Source organism: Haliotis asinina, chromosome 5 (assembly GCF_037392515.1).
Source record: "Haliotis asinina isolate JCU_RB_2024 chromosome 5, JCU_Hal_asi_v2, whole genome shotgun sequence".
NCBI classification, from domain to species: Eukaryota; Metazoa; Mollusca; class Gastropoda; order Lepetellida; family Haliotidae; genus Haliotis; species Haliotis asinina.
The window spans coordinates 22,599,415-22,625,736 of record NC_090284.1 but is presented as its reverse complement, the minus strand read 5'-3'; the positions used below and the strand labels follow the sequence as shown (position 1 = coordinate 22,625,736).

The window sequence follows — 26,322 nt, the reverse complement described above, 5'->3', positions numbered from 1 at the left end:
GAAATGTATGGCTGTATTCCTGTAGTAACTACTAAAGGCCAGAAACCCTATAGCCCACTCTACAGATAGGTTTGTCTGTCTACTCAACTTCATTTTCCACATTCTTATGGTATCTCAACATAGATAATTACATATTGTCTCAGTCCTCCGTCTAATCTGAAGGCATGGCCTTCTTCTTAATTCCAGACTTTTAATTACCACGAAGCACCTGTCAACAAATTTCTGATTAAACGGAGAGGGCAGACTAATAGCCTCATAGACATTTGATAGTTGTGGCTGTGAAGGCATCTCTCTCGGCCAGTCCTCAAGTGCTGAAATTTGATATGCTCAGTTGTGTCCCCTATGTGTGCCAGGAGCTTATAGTTGTAGGTTTCAATCCCAGTCATCCCTTATTATGTTTCTAGGTAACCGGTTATTCAGTACCAATGTGAGTATAGTAAGTTAATTTAGTAGCTTCATGCCACTTTCAACATTATTCCAGCAATGTCACGGTAGGGGAAACCAAGAGATGGGCTTCACACATTAGATCTGTACATAGTAAAGGTTGGATGCTTCTCTCCTTCCTTCATTGTCTAGGGATTCAGATTACCACTAGTCTCAATATATTTATCATCACCACCATCATCATCAGTATCATGATTTGTAACTTGAAACTTTCTTCACAATATGCATTTCGACTGTAATACATGATAACAAAATGGCCTCAAGGTCTAACACCTCAACTTGTCAGTTATGAAGATGTTACGTCTGAGGCACAAGAGTTCTCTGATGATGTACCTCCAATTGGAATGGCTGAAGAAGCACAAATTGTCACTAACAGCTGACCAAGACTAATTATCTGCAGTAATATTTCTGACATCACCACCCCCATCACTAAGTGTTAATGAGCAGAGTTCTCTGCTGGGGAAAGGAAGGTAGAACATGAAAGTAGGCACCATTTGAGGTTAGGCAGCTGCCAGATTCCCTCAAACATAAACCTGTGTAATTAGGTACTACCTCCCTCCCACTGTCTTCATGATGATTGAAAGTCCACACACTGTCTGGCACCAATGTTAACTGGTACTAGCCAGTATGGAAACTTTACACAGTGTCTGCCACCAGTGTGTACTGGTTCTGGCCAGTATGAAAACTCCACACACTGTGTGATTCCAGTGGGTACTGGTAGTGGTAGTGCCCAGTATGAAACTTGACACAGTGTCTGGGACCAGTGTCTGCAGGTACTGACCAATATGAAAATTTCACACTCCCCTTTTATTTCAATCTGAAGGAGAGCTGTCTTGATTATTTAATGAGTTAATGTGGAAGTTAGGCCATGAATGAGCATTTGGTGTATCTGTATAATTGGAACTGTTGTAGTTGTTTTGTGACATTCAGAATGTTTGGTGCTTTTGTTTTGTTTTGGCTGGTAACAATTTTTCAACAATTAATAGATCAAAGAAGCGTTAGCTTGTGCTATCAATCTGGTTCTGTTTGTAGTGGAAAGGTTTAGAACATGACAATGTTTGAAGTTTGGTTGTCAAAAGAGGTCTTTAAATGTCTGACACTTAGTGAATACTGTCCAAAAAAGGACATAGTTACGTGTCAGCACTAATTGGTCTCAGAAGAAGTGAGCATGAATTAATAGCATCAGAACTCTTGATTGTTGGGTTTAACATATTGAATTGGTTGTAAGGAGAGAAAGGTTGCTGTCAGAACTGAACATAGTTGAGTGTCAGAACTATGCATTGCTGGGTGTCACAAGACCTCATGCCCCTCAAGAGGCAGGTCAAGTTACAAGTGTCCATGACCTGATGCCTGCAGCACCATAATGGGGAGGTTGAGGATGGGGAGTGTGATTGTTCGGAGGTTGTTGTGATGGTGTGCATGTCAGTGGGATGATAGATGCACACTTCAAAGGGAAGATGGCCGTGGTGTGGCAGTAGATGAGGTATGTGACCGAGGTCATGCCAGGTCTACCTATGGACAATCCTGTTTTGTGTTTGTGTAAGCTATGGGATACTGTGAATGAGGGGAAGATATTTTCCTAAGAAATATGTCTGTGACTGCCCTCTTCCTTTTACTTGCTTGTCCAGATTGACCCTTTTGGTGTTCAGTGTAATCTTTTGTGATTTTTTGTAATTTGATGATCAACCCAGGATGGGTGAAGACCTAAATATTTGATGTAATGAGAATAATTCCAAGGGTTGTATGAAACACAGCTCTGTCAGTAACTTAGTTACAGCACATTACCAAAGTAAGCTGAGGTACTTTGTGCCTGTGTGTTTAGTAAGATGTAGCATTCAGAATTTATTTAACTGTGGATATATCTTCCATAATTTGGGGCAGCAGGATAGCCTGGTAGTAAAAGCATTCAATCATCATGCCAAGGACCTGGGTTCGAATCACCACATATGTATAATATGTGAAGCCATGATATTGCTTGAATATTGCTGAAAGCAACACAGTTAAACCAAATTCACTCCTTTTTCCATGTTTTTAAGGGTGACCAAATGTCAAACAAAATAAATTGGATTGGATGTGGAAAGGCCCTGGTCTCTAATGAAGGGTTATGAAAGTGTGTCCAGCTGGAGAGTTTCTTGTATGTTTACCATATGCTTTACTGTTCACCACCCACTACCAGGAAGTTAAGCCATCAGATTCACAGTGGTAGAGGATTTGGATGAAAGTGACGTCTGCCCCTTGATTCCTATCCACCCACCACTAGGAAGTCAGGTTATCAGAATCACAGTGGTGGAAATATGTGATTAAAGTGATGCCTGCTCTTTGATTCCCACACACAGGCTTCCAGGAATTCATGCCATCAGATTCACAGTGGTGTATCATGAAATGATAATTCATACCAAAATCCTTTATTAATTGTAGCCAGTACACGCAGTACATTAGCATTCAAATATTTGGAAAATATAAATATGGAATATTAGTTTCATCATATATCAGTATTAGCTTAGACAAAGACACCAGTCAAAAGAAGTAAACCTCCTCTCACAGACATTCTGCTGAGAAAGGTATAAGTTATGACCACACCATTTCATAGATGTTCTAGAGTTAAAATCCTAGCCGCAGCTCACTGTAAGACGAACCATTCACTAGTGAGTGAGGTTAGTTTTACGCCGCACTCAGCAATATTCCAGCTATCTGCGCAATTGGGAACCGATGACATGTGTCAACCAAGTCAGTGAGCCTGACCACCCGATCCCATTAGTCGCCTCTTATGACAAGTATGGGTTGCAGAAGGCCTATTCTACCCCGGGACCTTCACGGGCAACCATTCACTAAGATAGGTGTATCAGGTTGATGGCATGGTATGCATGTAGAAAATAAATACTTAGATGATAAGATGGTCTTATGTTATTTACAAGCAATACTTGTTCCAGGTGCAACTAAGACACGATACAAAAAATGTTTTGATTGATTATCTTGGCTCATCATTTCTGGGAGTCAAAAGATTGTTGATATGAATAAAAGAATATGTAATGTTATGGTAAATTTAGAGAACCTAGATGTAATGTGACTTGACAGGCCATACATGAGGGAGGAAATTGTGAATTCTAGGATTAGAAAGTACAAAGATTAATATTACACTTATGTTCAGTGGTCAGCTGTTAAATAGGTAACTTGATCTGAGAGGTATTGTTTTATGTCTTAACAATGGATAACCTGGATTAGATCATGTATGAGTGAGTGGCTGTTATGTTCCAGCATGTTGGAACACTATTTGGATCAAGGAATGAAGGATGAGAGTTACTGTCAGTGATTGTGTATGGCAGGCCACCTTTCTGCAAGAACATGAACACTTTCCACTGCAAGAGTTAAATATGAAGACATTATATCAGTGTAGCCACTGTATAGGTAGAGTGTGCAACCAATAACTATACTGTTGTGCGTGAACTTTTACATGAAGGTGGGCTGTTGTTCAGTGTAAGCTATATCTCTTTCAAAGATGTTTTTTTCAAGATCTGAAGCTAAGTGGCTAGTGCTCGCCATGCTCTTTATATTAAGACAACACATGTCTCTAGCTAAATTTAATTTAGTCTTCTGACGTCATCTGCCATTATTACCTAAGGTTTTTGATGTTTGCTCAACTTGGAATCTACATATTTGCATGTAGAATTTTAAAAATCCAAGCTGTTACAGCATTAAAATTATTTAGACCTAAATGAAGGTGAGATAATTGGTAAATGCATCACTGGAACAATGTTCGAAAACTTAACTCTCACAAAAGAAAGTGTTCACTTCCCATGTGGAAAAGAACGCCTGTGGTTCATGATCACAGGGCAAGGGTTGGAGACCTTTATATTCCTAACATGTTTAGAATGAAGATATGAAGTATTTATAATTAATACTTTTGGATTGTTTGGGGAGTTATTCCTTGACAATTTGTGATTATTCTTTCCATGATACTCCTTCCATCAGGAGTATGGCATCTGTATATGCAGTAGATGAGGTAGGATTGGATGTAAATCAATGGGAATCATGGGCCAGGAGAGGATTCACCCACAACTCTGAAAGGTTCAGTGACTATGTTTTTCTAATGGCCCCCAAAGTGCCATTTGGTAGGTTTGTTTTCAAAGAGAGAAAATAGTCATACCAAGAACAGCTGTATTTGATGTGCCGTGTGAACATCCAGCATGTGTTGGTTATACATTGCTCGAGGCAGGTGGACATAAATACTGTTGTTCCATTATGCTGTTTACTCCAGGATTATTAGACTTTCACGATTTTGCTTTTCTGTAATTTAGTCAAGAGGTTCAGCACGTGTAATTCATTGAAGTACCAATAAAAAAAAACAACACTGGTCTGGAGTAAAATGAGCAACACTTGCACATGGAATCAGTGTCAAGTTTTTGGACCTGTATGTTGCAAGTATTTTGTTTGTCCTTTTATTCCTGTTGAGGTTAACAAGTAAGAAGACGAGTGGGACTAGTCTAGATGTTCTAGTTATTTGGCACTTGTATGAAATCAGTGTTAGTTTGGTTGTGTGTTTACCTCTATTTCTTATAGTTTAATTCTTCCTTTCGTTGCAGTGATGTATTCTTGTCATGGAAATATTCAAGTTTTCGTCTTTGTAGTTATAAGCTGTTCATCAAACAATATATGGTTGGGTATGCGATTTGATCTTTCACAGTTCACACTACATCCTCTGACTTTCTTGCTAATGTTAAAGGTAGCCCCAGGGCGGGGAGGAATTCCAACGTTTTGGGTGTTTTCCAATATGCTATCAATATTCCAATAATTGTATATTCAGTGTTAGGCACATTCCTGCCACACCTAGCTTATGTACATGTATCATAATGATATATTGTCTGAATCCTTCTTGTTCTGGTGGGAGATGATTAATGTAACACTAGTAGAGATCTATAATCCTTCACATCAGATAGGAGTGATCCTGAATTAACCTCTTTCCTAATTTGTTCTTGGTCAATAATTTGTGGAAACTAAACACAGAAAAATTTGACCCCAAGATGGTGAGTAGGTCACTCAGTCATGTTCAGTGTACTAATCTCTGTCAGAATGTAGTAGGTAATAGGAGATGTTAATGCCTTGGTACACTATCCACCATTGGTACAGCCATTACTGGTCTGCTACAGCTGTCCGTAACCTCAACCCAAATACAGCCTCATAACCATGTCAGACAGCCGTTTGAAATATAGATAGATACTGATTGTATCAGTTTTGTGGATGTTCCTTTAAATATCTTCGGTGTTGGTTGCTAGGTTGAAAACCTATTTCAATGGGAACAACTGCCAAAGTGTTCTGAAATTGGACTGGATGGGCTTGCCGTCTATGTTGGGTTAATGGTAGCGACAGATAAGAGAGCTCACTGTACCAAGTTGCTGATAAAAAACTGCTATTCTGAGCTCACTCATTTAATTAAAGGATATAAGGTCTGGTTGCTGTGAATTTGGGACTGATTCGACTGTGGCTCTAACTGGGAATGATCCAAGTAGATGTATTGGGTTGAGGATGACTGTAAGGGTGCTTAAAGATGGTGCTTAAAGATGTCCTGGGGTCAGGATGACTGTAAGGATGGGACATCCTAGAGGTGTCCTGGGTCAGGATGACTATGAGTGTGGGACAGTGCCTAGAGATGTGATGGGGTCAGGACGACTGTGAGGAAGGGAAGGTGCCAAGAGGTGTCCTGGGGTCAGGATGACTATAAGGGGTGGGAATGGGCCTTGTGGTATCCTTGGGGTCAGGATGACTGGAGACGGTGGGAAATTGCCCAGTGTCTCACATACTAGGCAAACAGCAGCCACAATTTCCTCCTAGTGTATAAATTGCTGTAGCAACTCAACCTAAATGCTGCTATTGATAAACACATACCCTTTGCTACCCTAACCTCTAGATTACCATAGATTCCACTATGCTTGTTTCCAGTCCAAACATACAGTATTTCCCACAGCGTTACTAAATATCCTGGCTCTGAAATGTTGCCAAGTCAGTATGCCAGCCAACTTGTTTCGATTGTCTAGCACAGCCAAACATTATAAAAGCCATAAATCTGACCTTGTGAATATATTTTCACTGGCAGAGATTTGTCAAGGAGATTTTTCATCAAGTCATGACAGTGCATATTATTCTGATTTTAAATTTAAGTACCCTTGTCTTAAATGTAAATTTTAACTTCCTGGTACAATGTATGTTTATCGTGTTAACCGATTCACAGCATTGGGATAGTTTTGTTTAAAATGGAGATAACTGAAATAAATCTGAAAAAAATTGACCTTGGCCACAAGTCAGAAGTGTTCAAACTGGTGCTCAAGTTGAATAAGGTTCACAAGCAAGGAGAATATACATACATGTTTCATAGACCAACATTGAGGAAGAGACACATGTAGAATATTAATGAAATAAACTGAATAAATATTCATATTATCACCCATCTCAAGTGAAATGGTTCTACAGACACACTGATATAAATATTTTAATTACGTTACATGGAGCAAACTGTTCTTAAAGACTACGAAGAGGCAAAAACAGTAAATCTCCTGTTCAGTTACATGACTCAGGGCTAGACTTAGTGCTTTGTTACTTGCACTGGTGCAGCCCAAAATTACAAAGTGCAACCTGGTTATTATTTTAGCTTGCAAGTCATTTTTGGAATGGGTAAACTCAGTAAAACGTCTAAATAGTTCAGTAGCATATTTCTTTCATTACATATGGCAAGAAAAACAGTGCAAATGGAAGTTGTCTTGGGCAGCTAGGTTTCTGTCTCCAGTTGCACCAGGTGCAAGTAGGTTAACATCTCTGAACTTGAACCCTGTGAAAACATCTCACAGGCATTGTAGGAATACTATTTTATATAATATGCAAAGGCCTGCTGCCTTATTTTTCTTGGTCAGATAGGTAGGGTTGTGTTGTAAGCAGACTTCTTCACTGTGAAGAAAGACGTTTTGTTTTGCAGGCTGATAGATACTTATTTCTTTTAAACGTAATAATTACTTGTTTTCAAACAGTATGGATTAACATTATTACATATTAAAACAAACTTTATGAATAATACCTTCTTTGTTTTGTGAGCATGCCATTCTGATACAGATTCTTGTACCCCTATACCCTTTTTGCACTTCCGAAATACAGAAGTTGTCATCCATCACGTTTGTATCGCACATTCCAACTTCCTAAATGATGCTCAAAGAAATGATTGTTTAGTGTTTAAGAAAATAGCACCACCGATATATCAAGTGGTCAGGGTTGAATTAGTCACCATGAAAACTCCCGGCAAAACAGTTTGTTCCTGTTTATTCATTTCTCCAGTACCCGTGAAGATCCAGGGTAGGATAAGTTCTCTGCAACCAGTGCTTGCCACAAAAGTCTTCTCTGCTTGTCTTAAGAGGCAACTAACAGAATTGGGTGGTCAGACTCGCTGACTTGGTTGACACATGACATCTGATCCCAGTTATGCAGATCGATGCTTATGCTGTTGATCATTGGATTGTCTGGTCCAGACTCAATTATTTACAGACCACCACCATATAGCCGTAATATTGCTGAGTGTGGCATAACACAAAACTCATTCATTTCTCCAGACCAGCCTGGTGTGGCCAGGTTACCTGAAACAGACGTTTGTTTGTTCGGCCTAACCCAATATGCTGTCTTGTACATGACAGCTGGCTGGGCAACTTGTTATGCTTGGCATCCTTGGCACATGGACTCTGATGAACCTGGAGAGGAATAGTCAGCATATGTGTTTATACAGAGAATGTAGCGCTACCAGCAGCTTGGGTCAGATTTTACCTCCTCCTCTTATTTGTTTATCAGTTCATTAACCTGCCCCTTGATAGCCCCAACGATTTAGAGCAAAAATACATGTATATCATCATCTGTCGTTTATGTGAATTAGGTTTGTTTTTATTCCTGGAACAACTTTGCACTAATATTTACTGAATGTGTGTAGATACTTAGATAAGGTATAGACTAAAATTAGGTTTAATGTTTCCACTAACTGTGTTTATGACTGTAAGACGCTTTCTGAAATCACATTGCTGAAACAAGAATATTGATAATGAAATTAGAGGTGATGGTATGATCATTAAGTATAAGGAAATATAATTATAAACTAGTAAGCATTTGAAGTTACCAGTTGCCCTGGAAACCAGAATTCTTTATATTTGTCATACCATGTCTGTAACATTAATTTCAGTGACTCTGATAAAGTGAAGGAATATTATGTTAGTAGCCAAGTCCAAAACAGGCCCTGTATGCTGGAGAAGCTTAATCTGTCCTACAGACACTAGAGCATATATATAACAAAGTACTTCTTTTCTTCCTCATCCCCTGTCACGTCTTCACCAGCTCATACTCAATTTAAGGCCCTTGGGTTCCCTTGTAGATGTCCGAGGCAGATGGGGTTATCCGGGCTAATAATGGCAATCATTTTGTTTGCGCTTAGAGCATGCCCATGTGACGTGGAGTTCAGTACATTTCAGCATATTTTCACTATTTTCATTTTACAAGGATTCTATGCAACAATGTATTTTAGGGACTGTTTTTAATAGAAAATCCTAAGTCTTGCCATTGATTGACGTCTGGCCATTGCCATTATTACTAAAATGTGATCAGGGATAGATGTTATGAAGGAAACTAGTTCCATGTTTGGCTTGCATATCTGGAGTGCCCATCCAAATGTACTATCAGATTCAGACTATTTCTTGGCAAAGTAACCCTGGCAATTCCTTGGATTTTTTCCCCTGGCTATACTTGATTTGGCTTTTCATACCATCCCTTTCTTTACTTCCACCTACATGTGCGTGCGTCATTGATGCTACGTTATTCCGGTGATGGAGAGTGACATGGCGTACATCAAGCCTCTTTGTTCCGCCCTATTTCAGCAGGAAGGATATTCTAGACACATCTCACATCCCCTCATACAGGATCTGTGACAACAACTTCGCTAATTGTTATGGTCGTTTGTTGCATTGAAGTCATGCATTCTTGAATGAATGTAGCATTATCCTTTTAACTTGAGGTGGTGTGCTTTCATGGCTTGTTTACATTGTAGACTGCACTGTTCGTCTTTATTATAATAAACAATGTTGTAACAGATTATTTCAAGGTCTGTGTCAGTGATACTGTACCATCAAAAACCATAAAGCTTTTCCCTAACAACAAACCTTGGACTAGCATTGAATTGAAAGGATTTCTCAATGACATGAAGCAAGCTTTCTGCACAGGAGACAGAATTCAAGTGAAAGAAATAACATGTAACTAAAAAAATGTAAACTTGATTACAAAAGGATTATAGAAAAGGAATTTCAAAGTAATAACTTGAAAGCAGCATGGAATGGTATTAAAACCATGATTGGCAACGACAGTAAATGAACACTCAAAACGACGCCTTATTTGCAAGAGATCTCAGTCAGTTCTACTCAGAGTTGATGCACATAACTTCTCTCTGACAAGAAAGGCCTTCATTCAAAACTTACCAGAAGACGATAATTTAGTAATAACCAACCTTGATGTGATGCAAGCATTTGGGAAGATTAATATTTGCAAATCAATCAGCTCCGATGAAATACCTATCATTGCACTATGAGAATGTTGTAAACTGTTGTGCGGGATATAAAGAGTGATGTTTCTAATGTCTACCAACCCCCATCATATTCCAGCAATTTGGAAAACATCACCTATAATCTGTGTTCGCAAAAAGTCAAAACCTTCAATACTCTAATAATCATGAGAAGTTTGGAGTGAATTATCTTAAGCTTAATTAAGCAAAATAGTGGACATCAAATGGACCCTATACAATTTGCTTACAGGGCCGGACGTGGGGTAGAAGATGCACTCATTTCACTGTTGCATAAGAGCTATATTCATCTAGAGAATTCAAAATCTTATGTAAGGATCCTCTTTGCAGACTTTTCCTCTGCTTTCGACAAAATCCAGCCACATTTGATAATAAGAAAATTATTCAATATGGACGTAAATAGTAACATCATTAAATGGTTAGAGGCCTTCTTAACTAAGCAGCCTCAATGTGTTGGGGTCAATCCAACACTTTCGGACGTTAATTTAGTGAGTACCAGTGCTCCTCTAGGCTGTGTCCTGCCCCCCCCGTCCTCTTCACACTCTATACAAATGACTGTATATCTCATTTATCCACCTGTTTGAATTTCAAATTTGCTGATGATGCAGCTTTGGTTGGGTTTTTTCGTCATTGAGAGTTAGAGTATAGGAAAAGTATTGTTGCGTTTACTTCATGATGCAAAGAGGATTTCCTTTCCTTGAACATAACAAAGACAATGATAATTGACTTCTGAAGACAGAAAAAGCAAATTGGAACCTGTTTGTATTGAGAGACAGGAAGTAGAGGCAGAAGAAGAGTATAAATATCTAGGTACTATCATTGATAATAAACATTCATGGAAATCAAATTCACATCATGTACACATGAAAGCACAACAGAGGCTTCTTTCTGTGGGAATTGCGATCATGTTTATTCATATAAGATTACTTTAGCAGACATTAGTATTTTAACTTTCTGCTTTCATGCTTGGTATGGCAGTCTTCATCTTACACAGAAAAACAAACTTAACAAAATCGTGGACATATCCAGCAAAATTCACATCTTCAATTTCAACCTCTATCTTTTCATTATCGGTCAAAGGTTCAGAAGAAAGCTCTGGCCATTCAGTCAGATCCATCACACTTTTTAAATGAATGTTACGAAGTTCTACCTTGTGGCCGCAGTTTCAAAATAATATATTATATAACTAATAGAACTTCAAAATCACTTGTCCAACTCCAACTCCAAGCGTATTCTAGGGAAGGCACAGGGCCCAGTTGATTTTGGTGACCTTTACATACTTTTCAAGGTCATGGCAACACTTTGAAGATTTCGGTATGTTAAGCTTGTCATTGAGATACCTCATCGCCAAGCTTCATCTTCAGAGGGCCCATTTAACTTCATCTTAAACTACTACCTTCATTTTTATTAATTTCTAAGTTTAATTTGATAATTTGTAGCGGGATATTATGTCACCTTAGTGACAATTCTTTTCTTTTCTTTTCTTTTCTTTTCTTTTCTTTTCTTTTCTTTTCTTTTCTTATCTTATCTTATCTTATCTTATCTTATCTCATGGGATAAATTATCTGGTCCATTCATTAGTATGTGTGGTATTTATTCATACATTGTTATTTGTATTTCTCATTCATCAGTATATCCTTCTAGTCATTTTTTACGTTTTTTTAATCTTATCTTTCATTACCGGCCAGACATTCATCAGTCCTTTGTCAGTCTTTTGTCAGTCCTTTGTCAGTCTTATGATCAGTCTATAATCCATCTGTCCAGCCAGCAGTATTATCCAACTGTTCAGCTATCCATTCATTAGTCCATGTCAGCCAGCCATCTATCCAGTCAGCTTTTCAATCATCTGCCCACCCATTCAGCTATCTCTCCAGCTATTTAATCACCCATCTATACAAATAATTATTGTATTCTGCTATTTTTACATTCCTTTATCCTGTCAAACATTTATTCATTCATCTATCGAGCAAGGTGTCCATCCATTCTATTCAACTGACCATTGATCCCTTCATACGTAGTCCACAGTTTATCTACCCATCTAGCAAACAGGGCAGTTAGGTAGCCTAGTGGTTAAACGTTTGCTAGTCATGTGGAAGACCTGCGTTCAGTTCCCCAGATAGCCACAATGTGTGAAGCCCTTTTCTGCTGTCCCCTGCGGTGATATCACTATAATATTGCAAAAGGTGGCATAACACTAAACTCACTGGCCCACCTAGATCACATATAGTTTCTTATATATTATTTTGCTCTCTCTAAGACTGAAAAAGGGTAATGGGGACTTGAATGAATTGTCAGGAAAGAATAAAACATGCATGACAGACTAATTACTTATCTGTCAGACCTCAGTCAGATGACCTGCAGGTTATGAATGTATGTTATTTTGAGTGCTTGGTTTCCTGTGTCTGCACTGAACCACACAGTGTCACAGATCTGCCACTGTAGCTTGTCTGTGTGAACCTGGTACTTGGAGTGAAGACAAGACTGACCTTTCATCTTCAAGTGAGCAGGGTCTTGTGACAGACTGTTGACCTGTGACAGACTGTGTTGAACTGTGCTTGGAGTCTAGTTATAAACAGGGTCTTGTGATATCTGCTGTTAACATATGGTGGGAGTCCAGATTTGAACAGGGCCATATAAAATGTTGTGTTAATTAACCTGTGCTACTTCCCTGTCAGACAAACGGCAACTACTTACACCATGAAACAATTTATATGCCATTAAAAAAAAGCAGTTAGAGGATATTAGATTTGCAAGATTGATAAAGTGCAAATGATGAAACCAAGGAGGAGACTGATGCTGAAGAGAAATTAATGGAAAACTGTGACAATTTATTCCATTCCTTTGGAGATGTTCCTTCTGCATCAATGCTCACAAGATGGAATATCCCCTCCTTTTTTCATGGTATAGTTTAATTAAATCAGTTTAATAAAGCAAATGTAAGAATTGGTGGATGTTTTAATACTCCTTCACAGCAGACGTTCAACAAATCATCAAGGTTAATTTGTATAAGTAGTAGCTATCCACATAAGTGTGATGCCGCCTGGACAATTAGTGTTGTTGAGTTCAGGAAATGGTGTATACAATGGTATAAGCACTGCTGCACCAGGCTGATGAAAGATGCTAGTGTGATGATCCAATGTGCATCAGTCAACATGGTGCACTCCATGTGCTTTTGTCAGTCTGCCTGCAGGTCTGATTAGATATGGCTGCACTAAATAGCATCAGGGACAATCTCCACTTGTTCACTATGAACTTGGTCCCAACAAATTCACACTGAACCCCTTGAAATGATGTAGAAATGTGTTTAGATTTACCCTCTATCAGTTTACTTCCTGTTACATACACAGTGTCAGTCTGTGCCCAAAGTGTTGGAGTTTGCTAGCCCCAACATTAAATTCATGGTATAGGCTTTGGTGTTGCTGTTTGAAGTTAACCATGTATGTCCAGACTTGAGCTGGTCGTCAGAAACCCATGCATGTAGTGGGAGGTGGCTAAAGTGATTGGATGGTTAGCCTCGCTGATGGTTGACATGCATCCCAATCGCGTAGATCAATGCTCAGGTTGTTGGTCGGTAGAAATGTCTGGTCCAGATTTGAGTATTTACAGAGCACAGTCATATAGCTGGAATATTGCTCAGTGCGGCATTAAACAAAGAAACAGTCCGCAAATATGACTGAGCTCACTAGACATTACAGAAGTTTACAAGTCCAGGGGTTCAGACTAGTGGTTTAAGCTGGGTCTAGCAGCACTAAGATGTGACATATTTTCTGTTGTTAATACTCTTGTGAACAAGAATACTGTTCACCTTGAACAAGCATCATGACACACTGGAATCTAGACCAGATTAAAATTCCTGAAACTGTAATGTTCAGGGATTGGGAAAGGCAGGGGCCATGGACCATTTTGCACATTGGAATAAAAAATGGCCCATTAAGATTTGGAAGTTTACTATTGATACAAGGGCAGTGGCCCATTCTAAATTCAGAAAATGGCTAATAATCCTGAAAATGGCCCATTGTCAAAGTTCTCTTTCCCAGTCCCTGAGTTGTTTGCTGGAAACAAGAAAGATTGCCATGATAAATCATGTACTTGAAATCTAGGACAGCGCTTGATATAGAACTGTAACTGTAGCACTTGTATGGCCTCTCAGTGCACGGTTGGGGAGTGTCAGGCTTCATTCAGTAACTAATGATGGAGCTGATCAACCCTTGAGTGAGTGGATGAGTGAGCGAGCGAGTGAGCGAATGTTGTATGATGAGCTAGCGGTAATATTGCTGATACAGGCAAACTAGTGATGTACTACAGGATTACAGTCACCACGTGTTTGTTATTACCTGCCTGTGTTGATTGGCCAGCTCTCTAAATGGGGACCTATGTTGACATAGTGGAATAATGGTTGAAATAATAGCTAATCAGGCAATGTTGAAATTTCATGCAACAATACAGTGGGTAGAGGTGATCTTGGTTGTGTTATTTTGCTGTTGTATATATTGTCACATATTTATGTTGCACTTCTTAGGCTATATGATGGCAGATTATTAAAAAATGAAACTGGATCGACTTTTGAAAAAACTCACTTGCTCGATAACAGGTTTAAAACCGACACTGAAACGTTGCTCTCCCTGTAATAAAGAAGTTTTTCATCCAGCTATTGTCATCCTTCCTGACCTAGCCATAGTACAATAATAGTCAGCCAAATCACAGGACCTGACTGCTCGATCCCTTAAGATGCTCTTGGGCTTGTGGAATAACTAATTATTGCCCATCTGTTTAAGAATTGAATTAATGTGTTCTCACTGGTTGACCGGAATGTTTTCACCATGGACTTATTTCACCATCATGTTAACATGAGTGCTTTTGTTTTCAGGGTATCGAGTACCTGATTGAGCACAGCCTTCTGCAAGACACAGCTGATGATGTGGCAAGATTCTTGTTCCAAGGGGAAGGCCTCAACAAGACAGCCATAGGAGACTACTTGGGAGAGAGGTAATGTTAGACACACAACTTCTATTAGTAGACCATTCTGAAATGTTCAGTGGTAGAGTACCGTATATACCCACGTATTATGCGACCCCACATATAATGCAACCCCACGTATAATGCGACCCCACATATAATGCAACCCCACGTATAATGCGACCCCACATATAATGCAACCCCACGTATTATGCGACCCCACATATAATGCAACCCCACGTATAATGCGACCCCACATATAATGCAACCCCACGTATAATGCGACCCCACATATAATGCAACCCCACGTATTATGTGACCCCACATTTAATGCAACCCCACGTATTATGCGACCCCACATTTAATGCAACCCCACGTATAATGCGACACCCCTCTACACCCCTTCAAAATCAAGGAAAAATCATCACTGGTGCCAATAAAAAAGTGTTTTGTCATGTGTTGTTGTTTTTGTACGAAGCTTTGTGGAGCGGATTACGCAAAAACGACCTAGAATGAAGCACATTACCAGCACACATCCAATAAATAAGTGTTTAAGTTAAATATATAAAAATATGGATGTACTATACTAAATAGATAAAAGAAATATGAGATGATCCTGCTCATGAAAAACGGAAATGATTGCTTTGTGGGGAGTTTATGTTTCTAACACAGAGAGCAAACCAGTGAAACCTACTCGAAATTGTAGAGTTTCTGAACCCCAGTTCTTAGTATACGGCACAATCAGTAACCTATTCTAGTGGTAATGTATGAGGAGTGAACAGCCATACCTTTGTGTCCGTGGTAAACAGCATTTCGTGGAAAAATGGCTACCATTATCAAACGAGGTGAAAATGACAATCGTCTAAAACTCATTGACTCAACTGTAAAGAACAAATTTCATTGGGAATGGTCGGAAAGAGTGGCCCCCTTGACCCCAGTTTGATTTTTCAGTGTTTTTTACAATTTGTCATTCTCGTGTCTGTTTACTGTGTCAGCTGGCTTGTAAATCTGGATCAATGGTCATTTCAACTTTACATACAAAATATATATACATAAAAAAAAACAATGAAACAAGATACAAATGGTCTTATTTCGAATATTAACAGTTATTTCGGCCTAAATGTGAAGTTTTCTTGTGAAGTGCCGGGAAGGCTATCAAACGCCAGTTGACATCATTAGTAGAAACTGAACGTGAAACAGCTGAAAAAACCGGAAGATCTTATACCCCGTGTATAATGCGACCCACTCCCCCACCCCCCACCCCCCCATTCTAGGTATGAAATACTCACATTATACGCGGGTATATACGGTAACCTGATTAATGTTATTATTTATTTGGAATTGTTTGTTTATTTTTTATTGTAGTATATTAATTTAGTGCACATAACAACGCAACTAGTACATGCTCAATCCAGAGGTATTTCTTACCTCAATGTCAGTCTCAGTGTCACATCTTGCTATCAGTCTCAACTCCACAGAGATGATACCGTACCACTAGGTGCATGGAGTTTATGTGGCCTTCCCATCCTTAAAACATACCCATTCACAGTTGGGTGGACTGGGACACCTAATCTCTGTACTTTGTGCAGGTTTTACTGCACATTGCTTATACCTGCAACAGGATGTTTTGCACGTATTCAAGTGGCCAAAATCTGGTGGTATGTCAAGGCTTTCATGGGTCCTTTCTAGTGCATAGGGTTGTGTGCTGTACATTAGTGGTTGTGACACAAAGTTGACTTCAAGGTTTATACAACACAGTCACAGGTGAGCTTGATGCCAACACTTCACGCTCACTGGATCACCCACCAGGCACCTCAGCTAGCTTGCCCACCATGCCTTTTTTGAGTCTATAACATTAGATGTAAAAAAAAATAATGTATTATAAAAATCAATGACAATTACAGTTTCATTTCAAACAGTGCTAGCTTTCTGTTGTTACGAAAGATACCTGCCAACATCCCCTACTATATTCACAAATATTGATGATTGAGGCAACGCAATCTCTCTAGGAATCCATGTATGATAGTTCAGCTTTGATGGATTATATCATCTTCCAAAGTATACAAGGTATTCTGGTTGAGAAAGGCTTCATGTGTTCAAATCTTAACATAAACATGAAAATTCCTCCTGAAACTTTTAAACAAGTCTTTTTTCTGCCCCACGATGCTGTGATGTGTTTATTCAGAGTGCATGCTGCTGAGCTGACTCTTAAAAGCCTAGCCATGCAGGAAACCCAATATACTTTATCAAAGTAAGTTTATCCAAAACATATATGTGTCATTAGGGATCATTAAGTCTTTATGAAGGAGCTGTTGTATCCAAGCTTTCAGAGCATAATGCTTCCTTGTGAGAGATCCCTACTTATAAAAGTTCTGTTGAACTTTGTGTATCCAAGGGGATCTGTTCTGATACCACAAATATTTCCACAATCTTAGTGGTGGCAATTTCTTTACAGTATTGGTTTGTGAACAGAAGCAAAGGCAATTCAGCTTAAATTACTTCAATGTGTTTATTTTCTTTATTAACAGGATTTCTGGTTAATGAGAGATATTTTCTATCGTTTACGTTTATTATTTGTCTGAGGTGAAACAGGTCATATGGTTTAGTGTTTATTGGAAAATGGCCATTGGAAGGAATGCTTTTACAGCCTGTGAGTCAGAAGACAGGTCCAGAACATCTTTCTAATGAATGCAAGACCTAGTCACAGAAACTTATGCAGCAGTGACATGTTAAGTTGAGAGAGTTTAGTTACATGCCACACTGAGCAATATTCCAGCTGTATGTAAATAATGAAATCTTGACCTGACAATCCAGTGATCAACAGCATGAGCATCAATCTTCACAACTGGGAACCAATGACGTGTCAACCAAGTCAGCGAGCCTGACCACCCGATCCCATTAGTCGCCCCCTGTGACAAGTATGGGTTACTGAGGGCCAATATTCTAACATTGTCCTTCAGTTTTGTGCACATGGGGCTGTAGTATTAGGAGCCAGTTACTGTCATAAATGATGATGTAGTTGCATTTTTGTAGATGGGTTTTTGTGTTTTTAGGTGGTCAGTGTCACTGTTGTTGGTTTTAGGGTTGAAGGTCACGTTCAGTGGAAGTTGAGATAAGGAAATTCTACTTACCAGGCAAAGGCTCTAGGTTCAGTTCCGTACTTTGGTATTGAGGTTGGGTACACAGTTCCATCAGGTCAAGTGCTAAACCCTTTATCTTATAACACATGGGCAATAATGGAGAATCATTTACTTCATGCTTCATTCAGCTTTCTCATGAAATATAGCTAAATGGTTTACCAAATCATTTCAGAAGCAATCTGAATACAGAAACCAACTTAACTTGAAATGTTTTTGTCCAAAATAGAGATAACCGCTATGATAATCTGTCATACAGACCCTGAAAAACATACCCAGTAACTCCTATGCAAGCCGACATTATGGGGCAAATCGACAATATGTGACAAGTCTAGATTACCACAATTTCTGAAGAAGAAGAAAGTCCCTTGGCTGCTTCATGTGTTATATGAGTATAATTCAGGAACTGTTTATCTGTAAAATATGTTCGTTTCTGAGCCAAGATGTTAGTCAACCCTAGAATACCTATACCTTTAGACAACCTGATTCGTGCTAGCTGGCTGGTGCCAAGTTGCATCTCTGCTGAATTCACTGGTATGCCTGTTATATGCATTATGGAGGAAAAGGATAAATATTTACATCCGTATGATGGGCAGGGTCTGGCTTGACCCAGGTTTTGCATTTTTGACATGGCTTTTGGAGCCCACTCAAGAAATATCATAAGAACCCAGGATTTATTTCATCTTAGATAAATAGAAAGAATTATTATACAAGATTGTGTGAAGGGTTCAGCTATTTATCAGTTTAATGTGTACAGGAAGTTTAAGTTTATCAGTGAAGACATCAAGATCGACTATGTCTGTCAACATTCCCCTAAATATTTATTCTAGGTTTGCTTTACTTATGTGTTATGTCATCGCAGAAAGGGGGCATATCAAAAGTTGTTGAGGGAATATACCTGACAGTAGAAGAAACTTGAGGAACGTTGCTGTGGAGAAGCTGTGTGTGCTGACGCCATCTGTACATATTTCAGAGGGATCTCCACACACCTGCTTCATATCTCATGCATCTTTCAATCCTAAGTTTTTAAGTTCCTACCTATAGTTTGCACCCTATGCCTCAGAAATATATTGCATATCCAATTTCAGCTCATCCAAAGTAGCTCTAGAGGCCAGGGTTTGGGTTTTCTATTTTCAGTTTTTGTTTTCTTTGAAAATTTGACTAGCCTCACTTACGTAATTTCATTTCTTAAGAATATTTATTTTATTTGAGGAAATGTATCAAAGGTGCCATACTTGTCCTGGCACCAAAACTGGAGTAGTTTAAGAATTTGAGGGGTCAAATTATCCTTAAAATATAGCAGCAAGGATCCCGAGGATTTCATCATTTTCACTTGAAGAAAACGAAATACTAAACAATGTATTGGAGACTTGGGAGTTTGAGATATTTTTGTTTCAGGGTCTGCGTAGGAAACTGTTTACATAGATATATCTGTGTGAAGTGTGAGTTTGGGGGTGAGAGTTGAAGTAACGGGGAGAGAATGATCCCACTGAGGGCATAGCACCACCTGACACTGGGGAGGTAAAACAGACATGTGAGAGGCTACATGTCACGCAGGATGTTTTAGGTTACACTTTATACTGAGTTGGATACATGACTTCAGTGTTCCATATCATGGAAAGGGAGACAAGGGGTGATACAGTTTGCCAACCATTGCTCCAAGGTTGTACTGAATGAGCCCATGGATGTATAGTAATTCTATCATTCAAAGAGACTAGCAGACTAGCAACTTTTTATTATTATTATTATTATTATTATTATTATTATTATTATTATTATAATTATGTGAGATATTTATACAGTGCACATATCCATGCAACTATTTCTTGCTCAAGGCGCTGCTATTTGTTTCCCACAATCATTGGATGTCCATCCCAGCATCACATCGTATTATCAATCTCAACTCCCTGGGGAGTATACAACTCTTGCTGCCACTAGGTGCAGTGAGGTTATTGTAACTCTCTCATCCTAATGTGGTTCCCAGATTTACAGGTGGGTGGACTGGGACACATAGTCACAGCACTTTGTCAGAGTTCACTGCACGTTGCTGTACCCGCCACTAGGTGTATGCATGTATTCATGTAGCCACCATCTAGTCATATACCAACGGATTTGTGGGTTCTTTTAAGTGCGTAGGGTTGTGTACTGCACACTAGGGGTTGTGACTACATGGAAAGAGTCTGCACACGAAGTTGACTTCAAGGATTTTACGCCTAGTTACAGGTGGGCTCGATCCCGAAACCTCAACCTTGCTGGATCACTAGCTTGGCGCTTTAGCCCACCACACCCACAACTAATATCTGAAATGAACATGTTTTACAGAAAAAAGGTTCATCGTAAATAAATAGAATATAATGAAAAGGAGCCCTGAGACATCTTCAACTAGCTAGTGAAATCTAATCTTTTAGAATCACATTTTAGAGACTTGCCAGGGTTTTCTTGGATATATTTGCTTCAGGATCTGTACAGTAGACTACAAGTCTAGATAAGCAGACAGTACAGGATGCCAGTCTCTTAGTTATTATTTTTCAGAAATTATCATGTAAAATATTAGTTTTAAGTGTAGAGACTTGTGCAAGTCTACAGTTTGTGTTGTGTTAAGAAATAAGCTTGGGCATTCTAAGATTACTGATAAAATCGCCAGAAAACTTATTCAGTGCTAAGCAAGCGTGTTTTTTGTCTGGTTTGGGACTTTCATGATTTTTATTGTAGTATGTGAGGAAGAGATATTGTCAGTCTTCCTCCTCTGCTTGCACTTAACGTGAAAGATATTATCTTATTTTTGTTGTCTTCTATAAACATGATAAGTGGACACAAATATGTGAGTTATCATCAAAATTCATTTCTGTTATATTATAGGGGTATGTTTTAACTAAATCTTTAATAGATAGGGAATATAGGCACATCTGATTGCTGGTTATGGTTAAATTTAGAGCAACACGTCTAGTGATGTTTAAGTGCAAATTTGACAGCTTCACAGTTCATTCTTAGAAAGTGATAGAGTTGTTTGCTTAGCAACAGAAAAAGGTGTCTGATGAAAGTGTAAGCTTGTAGATAAGTCAACCTCTTTCTACAGAATGCCTTTTTGGGGGGAGGGTCTTCAAAATGCAGCATATCTTACTTATGGTATATGTTTGTGTTTCAGAAATGAGTTCAATGTCGAGGTCCTGAAGGCGTTTGTCAACCTGCATGAATTCTCCGACATGATCCTGGTGCAGGCACTCAGGTGAGAAACTGTCAGATGATACTTGTATTATGAATTTCCAAACATACTGCAAAACATTTCTTTTTTCTGTCATTCAGGAGAGACAAAGTTAAACCGTAGGATATCAGTGGTTGATTTCCTTCAGACTGTCATTGAAATTGCTATCTAAATAGGCTTCCTGTTTCTCAGTTTATGCAATCATCTGACATCAATAAAATTCTTAGAAATCTTGAAATGTAACACACATCATGAGTCTTTGACCTTGGAAATAGATATAGTCTCAAGTCATCCTTGTCACATCTGTTGTGAAGAAACCTGGAAGGCTGAATGTTACAGGTAGTTATTTAGGAAGCAACTGCAATGGCAGAAAATTGTTCAACTGTCAGGTTTCAATCCACAAAGTGATCTTACATATTATTGGCTTGGCTTGAGCACTTTGTGCCTTGGAGTTATAATTACCTCAGGACTATGATCACTTTGTTATGTAACTCAATAGTTTATCATAGACTTACAAATGTCATGACTCTATGAATGCTTTGTGGATCAGGGCACTGGTCCAGAAATTGAGACATACTGTGAAGGAAACAAACAGATAATGTGAAATGGAGGAGAGTGATGGATGTTCTTCAGTTTTATTATCTATAGCAAAGGATATAAAGATATGTTATGAAGACAAAGCTCGTAAATGGTGTCTCCTTAAGATCCAACACAAGACAGGGTAACCACTTAAATAGTTTATGAGTGAATGCCAGTGGTGAAGGAAAAACAGGAACTAGAGTATTTTTTCAGTAATAAGACAGAAAGGATTTCAGGCGTAGCCAGGAACTGATCATTTAAACGTTATCATTACAAATGTTGATAAACAGTGTGATTTTACTGATGCATGTGTTAATTATGAGTCTCTCTTGGAGCAGAGTCAACAGTTTATCAGTTTGTTCCAAATAGATTGGACAGCAGTTACCTCCCTTTGCATGTGCGAACCATAAGTTAGAACACTGTGAATGAGGAATTATCTAGAGGTTGTTGAACATAGTAGCTCTGTGGCTGATTGTCCCTTTAATGTGTTCTTCAACAAGAGATATCTTTATCAATGTTGTGGATGATGTACAACTTTTATTCTTTAACACTGATGGAGAGAGAGAATGATCATTTGCACATGGCGTGTATGTTTGGAATATATCTATCAAGTAAAAGCCTGCAACATATTTAGATTAACCTATATGCTCCACTTATCAATTCTTTAATGGCCTGTACCAATGCCATGCTAAAATTAAGGTGAACATGTGGAAACAGATAACATGAAGCTTGTTACGCGTCGAAAACGTTTATTAATTGTAATGTAATGTCGTATCACATGTGTAGTTGTCAATATGACTTTTCTTCCTTGGGTGTTTGTTCATAGCAACATCTGTTCCATGTGTTTTTGACAGCTTTTGTAACATATTGACCCAGGGAACAGGTTATCTAATAGTTTAAAGGTCACATGCAACGTAAAACACAACTTTGCAGATTCTGGTACCTTTCGGTATGCATTTACCGAAACAAATCATAAAAAATGCCAATTCAACCTATAAAGTTGAAAAAAAACGCGATGAAAAAAAGCCCGCGAAATCGGAGTTCAAATGTTTCACTAAATTCCCCCCAGCGCTGGGGGGAAAACTGGTTTCAGTACCTGTGCTGCGCTGCGCCCGTGACGCTTGCGCAGTGAATAGGTTCGCGGAGCTTGAAACAGTATGCATGCCTAGCGTCTGAGGTTGTGAGCAGTAGTCTAATCTTGGTGGTGTACACAAACGAGTAAATAATCTACTCGTTACGTAAACAAGCTTGTGGTAAGCAGTGTCTGTCACAGAGAAAGCTCAGTGTCTGGTGTATTCACACCTATGTGTCTGCCTGCCTGTCTGCTAAAGACAACATGCAATACACAGCTTCAATCATTGACCACGTGCAATTTGAACTTAACACCTATCAGACTATACGACATAAAGAAAACAAGTTGATTTATGACTCGTGCACCCGAGTCCCGTGTCTGCCACATTACGTAATTAGGCACGTATGATACACATGACATGTTTTTATGTCAGTGGGTTGCAAACATACTACATTCATTTTTTTCGGATGACTGGATCTGACGGAAACTGGTGCAAACTCTTGTCAGTTTCAAGTCCTGCTTTGTACTTGGACGAATGCCAGATTACAGTCACGCAGTAGTTTACCATCTCTACTGACATGATTTTTGATTGGATCGAGCGCAAATTCAGAGAACATGTATTTTCAAAACCCAGCATCTCTATATACATTCTTCATGGATAACGACTTCTTTTAGTGTGATTTTGTGTGACAACAGTATATGAATCCATACTGAAACGATACATCAAGTACACATAAAGAAGTTGTTTCCATACAGAATCTTACTTTCCTGTGACTGGCTATACTTCTAAAATGCCCATCAAACAGATATCTTTCTGTACACACAATGAACCCTCAGCATATCAGCAAATGAACCAGCCAATCGGAAGCCGTCGTTACACTTGAGTGCATATCCACCCGCTATGACTGGGTTCGGTCTCCCGAGGGCTTCGTTTCGGGGGAAGTAAGCCCAAGTACAAAATATTGCACTTTTGAATCGCGATTGTACGCTTATAATTTTGTTTATTTGTTTTTTTAAAAGCAGCAATGTATATTATATGTCATGAATAAGTGATAAATGTGTTTTAATTGTGTTTGATTTTTTGGTTGCATGTGACCTTTAATGAAACCAAAACTTAATTAGAAGTCTCAATGCAGTCACATTAACATCTTGATACAGCCAACATGTTGTGTGCTTTCTTGAAACAGCCAGCATCTATTTACAGCCAATATCTAACTTTCCCCACATGGGTACAATAACATGAAGCCCATTTCTGGTGTCCCTTGCTGGAGTATTGCTGGAATATTGCTAAAAGTGGTGTAAAACCAAACTCACTCACTCCAAGCTGCAACCTTCAAACAGCCAACATCTAATTACAGCCAATCTGTCTACATCTAGTCTTGGTACAGCCAACAGGATTAATGTCAGAACTTCATATGGTCGACATCAGCTTTGTCATTAATGTTTATAGTCAGGATCTGATATGAATATATGACTGTATCTCATCCTGTCATGTTTATACTGATTGCATTGCTAAGCAATCATTCCTTTGCTGTATTGTTGTCAACAGACAGTTCCTGTGGAGTTTCCGCCTTCCCGGCGAGGCCCAAAAGATTGACAGGATGATGGAGTGTTTTGCCGAGCGATACTGCGACATGAATCAAGGCGTCTTCACTAGCACTGGTACATATGATACACCAGACCTTACACATTTACATGTCTATTTAGTATTCAGTTTGAAGATTTTTTACTTCTATGTAGCATTCTAATTTGAACTACCGTTTATGATGGTAATCCACTGATTTTGGAAGATAACATTCATGTCCATGTTTACATAGCACATGTGAATTACACACAATACGTGATCAAATATGCCTTTACTACAACAAGTGTTAGAACTGGTCTTCAGCAACCCTTCTTGTAGTAAGAGGCGTCTGACCAGATTGGATGGTCTGTCTCTTAATTGGTTGGCACGTACCATCATATCTCAATTGATCTATGTTCATTCTGTTGATCACTGGATTGTCTGGTCCAGACTTGATTGCAGACTGCTTAATATGGGATGGAATATCACGTAAAAGAGCATTATACAACAAAGCATTTTTTTTTTTTTTTTATGTTCTGCGGGTTGGGCTTATATTTTTCAAGGCAGTACACAATGATTGTTTCTCTAAACTATGTTGATGTCATTGGCTGTTAACAATCTGTTTATTTCAGACACATGCTATGTGCTGTCCTTTGCTATCATCATGCTGAACACCAGCTTACACAACCCCAGTGTCAAGGACAAACCTACAGCTGAGAGATTCATTCAGATGAATCGTGGCATCAACGACGGCGGGGACCTGCCAGAAGACTTACTTATAGTACGTGAAATTGTCTACCCAGTACATGATATTTTAGGTCACAGTTCATCCAGCGCAGACTTGAATATTTACAGACATTTGGGCTATAGATGTGATATTGCTACCTTGATTTAAAACCTTATTCGCTGTGTTTAGGATGTAGGGTAGCCATATGTTAAGCTGACTGTGGTTCTAGTCTGCAAGTTGCTACAAATTTGTGTCAATACCATTTCTGGTCTAAAATTTCATGAATAATACCGAACATGCTTGGTTGTTGCTGAGAAAGGTGTGAAAGCATTTTCACTCTCTGATTCATGATTTTTTTGTCTTTAAGAACGTAAACCAACCTCAATACGGAACAATGATAGAAAAAATGTAGACAATTTGAATTTGGACATGTAGTCTAGCCTGAAGGATACTTCACTTACTGAGGGAAGAACACTTTCAGGTCATGACAAGATCCCTTACATTTTGCTAAGGTGAAGGGCCAAGGTCATTTGACCAGAAGACAAATTTGCTACTTGTGTTTGAGATAATCAAGCTGTATCCCAAGGCTATTCTTCCCTGATTTTCATGATAACCCAAGTCATGTTATATGTAGTTTGCTGAAGTACAGAGGATTCCCGTCACTTCAACTTCAAGTATTGTTGCAGAGTTTGTACGACAACATCAAGAAGGAGCCCTTCAAGATACCTGAGGATGATGGGAATGATTTGATGCACACGTTTTTCAACCCCGTCAAGGAGGGCTGGCTATGGAAGCAAGGTCAGGGTCATGCACAAGTGGCTTACTTGTATTGTTTTGTTCAGTTGATAAGATATATTCTTTCTGTACTTGATGTTGATTCTCAAACTATGTGAAATGATGCAAAGATCAGAAAAGTGTCCGTTGTATGGAATATAGTTTTAGATAAAGAGTCTGGCATGACCCCTGGATGGATGTTTCTTCTAACGGTGCCATTAAGGCGTTTCCCTGACAACACCCTTCACACCCTTTAGTAGTGTACTACATCTCTTTCATGTCTC

General features: G+C 38.9%; 1 protein-coding gene across 2 annotated transcripts in view; it reads left to right on the top strand.

Moving 5' to 3' along the window:
• The window catches only part of LOC137285057 (cytohesin-1-like), a 71,621-nt gene that overhangs the window by 31,715 nt on the left and 13,584 nt on the right, over positions 1 to 26,322 (top strand). For both annotated transcript variants that reach the window (XM_067817259.1, XM_067817260.1), the window contains 5 exons: positions 14,895 to 15,013; positions 21,266 to 21,346; positions 24,523 to 24,635; positions 25,170 to 25,318; positions 25,951 to 26,062. In XM_067817259.1, coding sequence (XP_067673360.1) covers positions 14,895 to 15,013; positions 21,266 to 21,346; positions 24,523 to 24,635; positions 25,170 to 25,318; positions 25,951 to 26,062 — 574 coding nt within the window. The remainder of the gene's footprint in view (positions 1 to 14,894; positions 15,014 to 21,265; positions 21,347 to 24,522; positions 24,636 to 25,169; positions 25,319 to 25,950; positions 26,063 to 26,322) is intronic.